The 10,335-nt window shown below is 44.7% G+C and overlaps 1 protein-coding gene across 1 annotated transcript in view; it reads left to right on the forward strand.

Moving 5' to 3' along the window:
* Positions 1–9,911, forward strand: part of RAB30 (RAB30, member RAS oncogene family) — a 205,865-nt gene extending 195,954 nt beyond the window's left edge. Inside the window, exons 4-5 of the mRNA XM_089676774.1 lie at positions 4,734–4,917; positions 8,826–9,911. Coding sequence (XP_089532900.1) covers positions 4,734–4,917; positions 8,826–9,076 — 435 coding nt within the window. The 3' untranslated portion in view covers positions 9,077–9,911. The remainder of the gene's footprint in view (positions 1–4,733; positions 4,918–8,825) is intronic.
* Positions 9,912–10,335: the final 424 nt, after the last annotated feature.

Below are 10,335 nucleotides of genomic sequence, written 5' to 3' on the forward strand. Positions count from 1 at the left end.
GGGCCGCAAGTTGGGTGCCAGGGCTCTAAGGTCTTTAATGTAAAGTTTTAATTTAATATATTTGAATTCATTCATTTTTTTCTATCAATTTAGAGCAGAATTCCGGTTAAAAATTTTATTTCCCCATGCAGTGGGGATGTGTACTGCATTGGTTAAGTGCTCGTTTTTTTCCAGAGGCTCATGTAAAAACTGTACTTACCCAATCCTCCGATCCTCCAGAAAACTGCGCTCCCCCATGTCCAGCTGTGTACTTTTCCTGCCGTCCTCACGCCCAGATCCACTCTATGGGCATGAAGACGTCAGGAACAGCCCATTCACAAGACCTCTAACGTGTGGGGGGGAACAGGAGCTACAGGGACCAGTCTTGCTCTCAGGGGAACAGCGGAATAGGTAAGTATATTTTTGCTTTCTGAGCCCCTAGACAAAAACAAGTATTTAATCCATGCAGGGTGGGCACAGCCCCACTGCATGGGAAAATAATACTTTTTTCCTAGATTTCTTCTTTAAGAAATCTTCATTGAAATTTTCTTTCAAGAGCAAATCCATAATATTTTAATTAATTGTCGCAGGGCCCATAAACAACATGGGGCTCATAGGTCTGTGCCTACTTTGCCTATTTAATAATCTGGGAACGACTGGCAACAAACCAAAAACATTCAAGAAAATGGATATGCACCATTTTTGGTAATGCAGCGCACCATAATACAAGCTGGTGAGCTACATTGTGTTGGAGCTGTATTGCCTAAGTGCATCAGGATGCTATTCCAAGTGAATGGCACATAACAAGTTTACGCACCTAATGTATGTTGAAACGTGCTACCATAACTCACCAAAGCGGAAAAGTACGTATTGGTCCTCAGAGTCCATGACAGGTGCATTCATTGACTTCTTTTTAACCCACTGTTGACCTCCTAAGCTGCATCACCCTGCTTCAAGCTGCTTTAGGGTTCTCATTGACTTGTATAGGGAGAGAAGCAGTTCTGACGTGAACACAAGCCTGTTGATACAAGCCGTAACTGTATTTGGGGGTTAAAGAATTGAGGACAAATCTTCTATAAAACTACGTAGGGGGTTGTGTCATATGGGCAACTGGAACTAGGAAAGGCCTTGATGGAGTTCTTCTTAGCATTCACTATTCATAATAAATCCTTTTTTGCTTTTAATCCACACAACAGGGTGCCTCCGGCATAGCGGTATGTAGCAGATATGGGCGGCCGCACACACACACACACAGTTAATTGGTCCCTCCAGTTCTGTTTAACTTCAAGGGCAGGTTTGCTGTTTTATACGGCACTGTGGAATCGCATGTTTCTGCGGTTTTCACAGCAGCTTTTCCTCTAGGGAACAAAGCGGGGTTTGTGTGTCGGCTTGTGCTTTCGCAGCATCTCTCCACGCCTGCCTGAAAGGAATAGTTTGTTTTACTGGAAGCGATTTGGATTGTGTTCTCGGAGGGTCATCATAGATGTTACAGCTTCCAGAGGCACACTGGCCGGCCTGTATCAACAAGACCCACTGCAAGCATAGAATTTAAAGCTGAACTCTAGACAGATATAAAATATACTAATTAATTCAGTTTTGTACTCTTTAATACATCCTTACATGTATTATTTAATTCAAGCTGTGTAAATACCTGAATTTGACTTGCTATTAGCCAGTCCCCTGGATAGCAGGGGGTGGAAGAAGCAGCACAAGGAGCCAATCAGCTGCTCTGCAGTGCAAGGAACATGTTGACAAGCGGAGAGAGCATAGCAATGATTAAATGAGTCTACTGCTTCTCCATTCACTGTCCATTCACAGGCTGGGGAATGGACAAGACCTGTAAGTGTCACTGAACCACAGCAGAGAGAAATCAGGTCTCCTGTCCTGTCAGACATAGCTGTGCTGTGTGGCACAGCTTTTTAAATCTCAGAATTGCAAAGGCTCCCATATATGTAGTTGATCTGCGCATTTAGCTCTTGAGGGCCGCTGAGTTTTTGGGTCCTCCCGTATGCTCTGCACAGCTAGGCAACATGCATCTGCCACCACTCTCATCTAAAGTCAGTAAAACAGTCCTTGAGTTTGGTGTTTTTGTTTTTATTAGGGTTTCACAACTTGGATGGGGTCTAGGGATGCCCAAGGAACTGTACAACTTTGAGGATGACTTCTTAACTAGAATGGTCAAAAATCATTTACAGTCTTAGGAAGGAGCACTGAGTCCCCTTTGGTGAACCTCAGTCCCCAGATGAAAATCTCCTCATCCACCTGGCTATCTTGAGAGTGTCCCTGAGCAAGGGATTCCAAGATCTACAGTGAAGTATTCCCAGCGAGAACTAGTCGGGTATTGTACCTGACTGCCCTCTTCCTTCTTTGGCCCAGGGTGTGTAGAAGTCCTCACACTGTCCTTTTCCTGTAACTTAGTCAGTTGCATCTGCTTTCAGGCCTTACGCTGGGCTGGCTCCTTCCTTCCTGACAGGCTGTCTTTCCCAGTAGACTGTGGGACAGTGGAGAGTCTTTTGTCCAGCTTTAGCCTGTAGGTAGGCCCCTCCTCCATTGGGGCCCCCTCCCAGGCTGCACACACTAGCGCCTTCCTTCACTCCATCTTTCACCTGACTCCCCTGCTGTGCAGGCTCATCCATATTTATGGGCTGTCCTAGCCACCATGCCAGGCCTCCTGCCTGGGGATTGGCCAGGTTCCCTCAAAAATGCAAATCCAGGCCTCCTCCCTTCCTCTGCCCCTCTTCTATAAAGTTCCAGCAATTTCTAGAACTGTGGGAGGGCTCCAGAAGCCCTGACCTGTAGAGCCTCCTAGCGCTACTGAGGTAACCTCACTGCCTCACTCCCAGGCTGACTCATCCCAAGCTTCTAACACGCCTCTGACTCACAGACAAAAAATCCTATCTAGCTAGAGGGGTTGAACATGGAGTTCAGCCTTAAATGCATTCCTTATATCACCACCTCACACCCCTTTAACTTACCTAAGCCCTCATTTGATCCAGCCCTGTGCCCATCTGTAGCTTTTCTCTCCACTCACTTCCTGGTCTCAGTGGCTTTGTTGAGTCAGCGGGAGCCATTGCCTCCCACTGCTGCCAACCAAAGCCAGTGATGAGGGAGGGGGGTGGAACCGAGTCTATAGACGCAGACAGCGGGGCTCTGAAGTGAGCCCGTGCGAGTGCTCCCATAGGAGGAGCACATGCGGGGCAACCGAGAAGAGCCGCCCTATGTAATTCAGTTGCACAGAGCAGGTAAATATAAACCTGTTATTTAAAAAATATATTATAAAAAAAATGGGCATTTACAATCACTTTAAAGGATAACTATATTTAACAAACTAAATCAGAACATGACTCAACCCATTCTACCCCTATCCCTTTTACTTATGTTAGAGGAACAGGCTACCTAGTCTAGGAGCTGTGCCCACACTGGGCCAAGCGGTGCTGCAGTCCTACTTTGAGCTGACTGGGCTGTACCGTTCTGTGAATGCATTCTCCATTGCCCTTGTTGGAAAAAAAGCCTTCCTGTAGGCTTTCAGATAGATGGCTTTTCCATTTCGAAGAATTGGACTTGTTTGGACTGAGATTAAAGCTCTCTGTTTGGTCCTATTAATGAATAGGGGAATAACAGAGAATGCGGAAAGTATGTGCAGGCTATTAACTACATTGTACTGTAACTGAAAGGTGGGTCTGCTGCAGTAGTAATGCTCTTTGTATGCGCTTGCTGATCCCTAAAAAGTTCTACACAGACAAATCAAAGGATGTGCAGAGCATAAGACCGTATTTCAATTTTTCTCTTCTGTTTGGAAAGGTCGGACAATTTCCAGCCTCTTTCAATAGTTGGGGTATCCTATATTTGTTTTTTTCATTATGATCCTTTCAGTCCATTGGTAAACCACAAAAATGGACGGTGTGAATAGTTTAAAAAATGACCTTCGAATATTTAAAGAAACTTTCTAAAAGAAAAAGATTCTGTGGGTATAAATTGTAGGCACCTGAATGTCCATCCGCATATGGCCAATAGTGATGAGCCGAACACCCCCAGCCAAACATTCGAACATAACAAAAGTTCGAATGCCAACTTCGAACAGAGGGGACAGTTCACTAAGCGGCATCTTACTGCATTGGAGTATGAGGTAAGATACCGCACAGCTACTAAAAACATTCTTTATTAATTCTTTATTCTTCTTAATTTTCCTCGCTGACAGCTGAAACTTTATTTTTTTTTTAAACGTGTGGGGTCCCTCCCCCATCCATTCCAAGCCCTTCAGGTCTGGTATGGATTTTGAAAAAAATGGCGTGGGGGTCCCCCCCCAAAATCCACACAGGACCGCTTGGCCTGCCAGCCTGGCAGGTCAGCAAAGGGGGTGGAATGAGCAAGCGGACGCCCCCTTCCTGAACCATACCAGGCCACATGCCCTCAACATGGCGGTGGTGCTTTGGGGAAGGGGGGGAAATGAACATTTTCTTTAATGTTTACTTACACTTTAAATGCATAAAAAGTCTAGGCATACAATTAATTAACAAAGGCATAGCATCTTACCCCAAAATAATGTCTTTATGTATAAAATTCAATAGGTATATATGGTCCTGTGAAGCTACAGCTTCTGCACTTACATATCGATGTTGCAAGTGGAAATTCTTCAATAAAATTCACAGGTTTATGTTACATTTGCTGCTGTTTGCACTAAAGCAGCGCTTTCCGAGAGAAGTTGCAATGGATGTCTCAGTGCTTACATTGTCTTCACTTTTTGTGTTCTGCAGCTCCAGATATGGGACACGGCGGGGCAGGAGAGGTTCCGTTCCATAACTCAGAGTTATTACCGCAGTGCCAATGCCTTGATATTAACCTACGACATTACCTGTGAGGAATCGTTCCGGTGCCTTCCAGAATGGCTGAGAGAGATAGAGCAATATGCCAACAACGAAGTCATCACTGTGCTTGTGGGTAAGTCCAGATCCTTGAGGGTGGAGTCACCTGTATCCAGTGTATTTGTCAAGATCCGTGGAGTTGAAGTCACATTTATTCAGTCAATGAGGTCATCACTGTGCTTGTGGGTAAGACAAGATCCTTTGGGGTGGAGTCACCTGTATCCAGTGTATTTGTCAAGATCTGTGGAGTTGGAGTCACATTTATTCAGTCAATGAGGTCATCACTGTGCTTGTGGGTAAGTCCAGATCCTTGGGGGTGGAGTCACCTGTATCCAGTGTATTTGTCAAGATCCATGGAGTTGGAGTCACATTTATTCAGGTATCGAGGTCAACACTGTGCTTGTAAGTCAAGATCCTTGGGGGTAGAGTCACATTTATTCAAGAAACAAGGTCATCACTGTTCTTTTGGGTAAGTCAAGATCCCTGGGGGTAGAATCACATTTATGCAAGCAATAAGATCATCACTGTGCTTGCGGGTGAGTCAAGATTCTTGGGGGTGGAGTCACATCTGTTCAGGCAGTAAGGTCATCACCATGCTTATGGGAAGTCAAGTTCCTTGGAGGTGTAGTCACATTTATTCAAGCACCAAGGTCTTAACTGTGCTTGTGGGTAAGTCAAGATCCTTGTGGATGGAATCACATATATTTAAGCAATAAGGTTATCACTGTACCTGTGGGTTAGTCAAGATCCCTGGGGGTGGAATCACATTTATTCAAGCAATAAGAACATCACTGTGGTTGCAGGTAAGGCAAGATTCTTGGAGGTGGAGTCACATTTATGCAGTGTATCAAGTTTATAGTATAGGTCATGGATCACTAAATTGTGGACTGTGGTCCAGACCCTGACTGAGTGACAGTCCTGTCCAGACAACGGTCATGCCACTTAGCAGCTGGGTGTTTTCTCCCAGGTCTCCCACCCGACTGCCATTGTCATCTTCACAGCAGAGCAGGAGATGGGAGGTACTGCAGATCTGCACATAGGGCTGGAATATTTTCAAATTAACAAGCGGGTAGTCAGCCACTTGTGAACATAATAAGTTGGGAAGCTCTCGCCCTCTGTCTAGACCTACCCCATCTCCATGCTCCCTGCCCTGCTGTGAGGATGTCAGCTAACTGGGAAGAGTAGACCCAGTCTGATAAGTGCCTCTGCCCTGTGTTAAGGTAGGACTGTGCAGGGGATGCTGTGATTGAAATAGGGTCTGTGATGTAAGGGAGAGGGGGCTATGAATGCAAGGGGGATTGTGATAGTGGGGAAATGTGAATGCTAGGAGCACTATGATTCAAGGAAAGGGGAAGGGGGGATGTGATTGCAAGGGGACTTTGATGTGAATGGACTACAATGTCAAGAGGGACTATGATGTGCAGTGGAACTGAGGACACCGTGGGAGTGCTGTAAAGGGGGATTGGACTGTGAAAAGTCTGTGATGTAAGGGATCATTCACACCAGAATGTGAAGGACTGTGATGTAAAGGGGATTGGACTGTGAAGAGTCTGTGATGTAAGGGATTCATTCACACCAGAATGTGAAGGACTGTGATGTGAAGCTGGTCTGTGTTGTAAGAGCTCCATTACACCAAAATGCAGTGTGGGAAACCCATGTGCTTTGCACATGTACTGTGTTCAAAATGTTCTGTGTATGCCATCTATTGCAGGTCTAAAAATTACACACCACACTGAGTCACATAGGAATGCAGACACAATCTCTCAGGGAGGACTGTGGACAGTGATTTAAAGGGGGGGGGGACTGTGATGGTAAGAGGGTTGATGGTTGTGATGTAAAGGGGAGGGGGTGTGAGGACACTGATGTAAAGGGGTCTGAGGACATTGATGTAAAGGGGGGGCTATGATGTGGAAGGAGGGCTGAGAACACTGATGCAAAGGGAGGACGGTACTGTATAGGGTGGTTGTGATGTGAAGGGGGGAATCGGGACACTGATGTAAAGAGGGGACTGTGATGTAAAGGGGGCTATGATGAGTTATAGCGCAAATATGAGATTTAGACCTCTGCTGGAAGAATATTTTACTGACTGGACCTCCGTGAACTTTAATTCAAGACCCGTGGTATAGGTAACACTAAAACTTTTCTTGCTAAAACCCCAGTGAAGTTTTTCCTTTTTGCTCTCATTGTCCTATTTGGGTGATTTTTTTTCTTCCTTTCTTTCTCGTAGGCACAACAGAAAGTGAGAGAAGATCTCACTAAAGTAAATTACGTCCATCTCTTACATAGTTGTGTAGCACCCGCCTGGTGCAGCTAGGGGGAGCTAGACCCTAATGGTTAGTCAGGAGCTGGTTAGCAGCTCAGGTGTGATAGCCAGAGGGGTCAAATCGTGGTCAGGGCTGAAAGACTCAGTAGGCCAGCCCCTTTGGAATTTCCCCCTGCTCTAAGGCTTTCGGAGGAGGGCCTTTGAGGCACTGGTAGGATCTGAGGAGTGCCTGGCTGCACTCTTGAGTAACCTCATCCAATCTCTAACAAAAGGTTTGGCAAGGGGCTGGGACTCCCTTTATACTGTAAGAGCCTTCTCAGTAGTAGGAGTGGAGGAGTTGGGTGGAAGAAGGAGTAAGAAGATGTGAGGCTGGAGGTGGAAGGCTGCCAGGAGGCCTAGTGGGATGGGGCCTTCCTGCGAGCCTGGAGCTGGAAAGGAGGAAAACTCATGACTCATTTGCTCCCTGAGAGAGAACCACCTGTATGGCAGAGAAGGAGCAGCCCAGCTGATAGCTGATAAGACTGATAGCAGCAGCGATCCTGCAAGCAGTACAGGAGAGGATCTGAGTGAGTACACCTACACCACCTGGGTGGATAGGGGAAGGAGCACTCTGGTGGGAAACCAGATTATCCCCCTACTAGTGACTATTCACCTCAATTAAAGGGACAGGAAGAAAGTCTGCAGATTGCTGGGTAAAGAGGAGTTAATCTAGGGTCTGGGATGGTACAACCAGGAGATGCTGGCTAGCACTCCATCAGAGACTGCATCAGAGAAGAGAAGCTGGTGAATAATTCAGGAAGTTGTCCTCAGATATTGTTCCCTTGGGCATCCTAAACCCCCTTACCCTATCCAAGTTCTAATCCCCTCAATAAACAACAAAAGCACCACTCAAGGACTGGTTTCTGTCTCCAGATTAAAGCTTGTGTGGAAATACTGAATGACTGGCTGTGCAGGCTATAGGTGGACCCAAATTCATCAGCATTCCCTAAGGGGGTAGTGCTACAGTTGTTACCATAACACCGTGTCTCCCTCCCTTCCTTCCATTCCTGTTTAATGACAATTTATATTATTGGAAATCTACCCAGCAGTGACACAGACAGCAATAAAAACCTAACAGGGGTTCTGACCTTTTCACAGTCTGGTTAGTATTGAGACATTATCCGCCCCTACTCTTCACTTCGTCCAATCACAGAACGCCTTGTACTGAAAAAAATGCAAGGCAAATTCTGAATGGAGGAGTTGCTGAGTGAGCGACTCTCTGTGGTTAGTATGCAGAGGGGAACCCACTCGGCTATCGCTGTATGTGGGGTGGGCTTCCACAGTAATTACACCGTTCCAAGCTGGACCAATGTACTTTAGCAATAAAAATCATTCTTGGAGTTACACTTTAGCTTTAATGGAAAACATCTATTTTTTTCATGTATACTTGCTTGTACATCTCACTGGTGTTCTCTTTGAATATAGAATAAAGAAAAAAAAAAGAAGTTGAACAAAGGAAGTCTATATTCAGTAGTTTCCTTTAATATTGTTAAACTTGTCCATATGTTCCAATTTCAGAAACACAATTATGTCCATGTACAGTACGTCAGTGATAGACATTTGTCCTTGAGTTCTTTTGTCGAACACATATTACAGATAATGCCCGCATTCTGCCACCCACACAGTTGTTCAGCCAGCTCCCTGCCATCTCTAATGCACATGTCTGTTTGATATCATTACAGGGAACAAAATAGACCTGGCTGAGAGAAGAGAAGTCTCCCAGCAAAGAGCTGAAGAGTTTGCAGGCTCCCAAAACATGTATTACCTGGAAACCTCTGCCAAAGAGTCGGACAATGTGGAAAAACTGTTCCTGGACTTAGCGTGCCGCTTGATCAGCGAGGCCCGGCAAAACGCCTTGGTCAACAATGTGGACTCTTCCTTGCCCGGAGAGGGAAAGAGCATCAGCTATTTGAACTGCTGTAACTTTAACTAGTGACCAGCTCAGCCTGATGACGAGCAAGAAAATTTTATTAAAAAAAACATTCAGTATGGGCCGAGAGTCCTTGCCGAGTTGGATTCTCTCTGTGGGATGGTGCCGAAATATAGGCAAAATCGACTCCGATTCGGAGTCTAAGCTTAGTTGACCACACATAGGTCGCAGCATGGTGAAAATGGATCGGAGCAGGACGAAAAGTGTTGCAAGTCCTGTCAGCAAGTCTTGGGGTACAACTTGAACAAAACTATATATATATTTAACAACGCGGTGCATACCAGTTAGAGTATTTTTGTTTTTGTTTTCTTTTTGTTTTTTAATAGATAGAAAAAAGGCGTCCTTGAAGAAGTAGAAGACCTTATCGTAGTATCTCATTACCATACGATGAGAGAACTCCAATCTATACTCTACAAGCGTTACATTTTTGGATTTTATTGTTTCGGAATGCTGGCACCGGTTTTGGAAGATGTCATTTTTCGGAGAACTGTTTTGTCTCTTCTGACGTGTTTAGGATTAATTAAAGCCAAATTTTTACTGCTTGGCTTCAGACGTTTATGAAAGCAGCAATGTCTTTTTTTATTTACCTTGACTGTACTCCGCAAAAGAGCGCTGACTCATTTTGCATCTATAGCCATTTAAGGAACTCCAGCGCAAATCCTGGCTGCCGATGTCTGTTATTCTTTTGCCAAAAAAAAAAATAAAGAATGTTTGTGATTTTTTTTTTTTTTTTTTTTAAAAAGCAGAAAAATATACAGGGTGATAGCGTATTAAAGTGTCACATAATAGAAACTCTGACGCAGCAGTGAATAATAAAGGGATTCATGTTCCAATATTACATGGAGTAACCCATTTTATTTGCAAATCAAGTGATGGTCATAGAGTATCGAAATGTTAATTACAGGGCAAGTTCCTCCAATACTGTTTTTTTTCTTTGGGGGAATCAGGTCAAATTAATTTGTTACGTCTCGATACTGCAGTCATGAGATCTATTCCCCAGTTGTGCCAAATTGTTGTGATTATAAAAAAGATAATTCTGTTATTGGAACATCCTTTATTTTACATATAATAATTTCCTGGGTCTTTAGTGGTACAATCTCTACACCTGGGTTCCCAGCCCTGCCCACTTACTATGGTTGTTGTGAAGGCATCTCATTGCCTACCTCTGAGTTCTCCTTTTGTCAATGTTACAGTATCTTCCTGGGAATTCATTGGTAAGATCTCTACACCTAGGTTTCCAGCCATGCCCACTTGCTATGGTT

This window comes from Staurois parvus, unplaced genomic scaffold (assembly GCF_062004578.1).
Source record: "Staurois parvus isolate SC_StPar_1 unplaced genomic scaffold, SC_StPar_1.0 ptg000173l, whole genome shotgun sequence".
Classification (NCBI taxonomy): Eukaryota; Metazoa; Chordata; class Amphibia; order Anura; family Ranidae; genus Staurois; species Staurois parvus.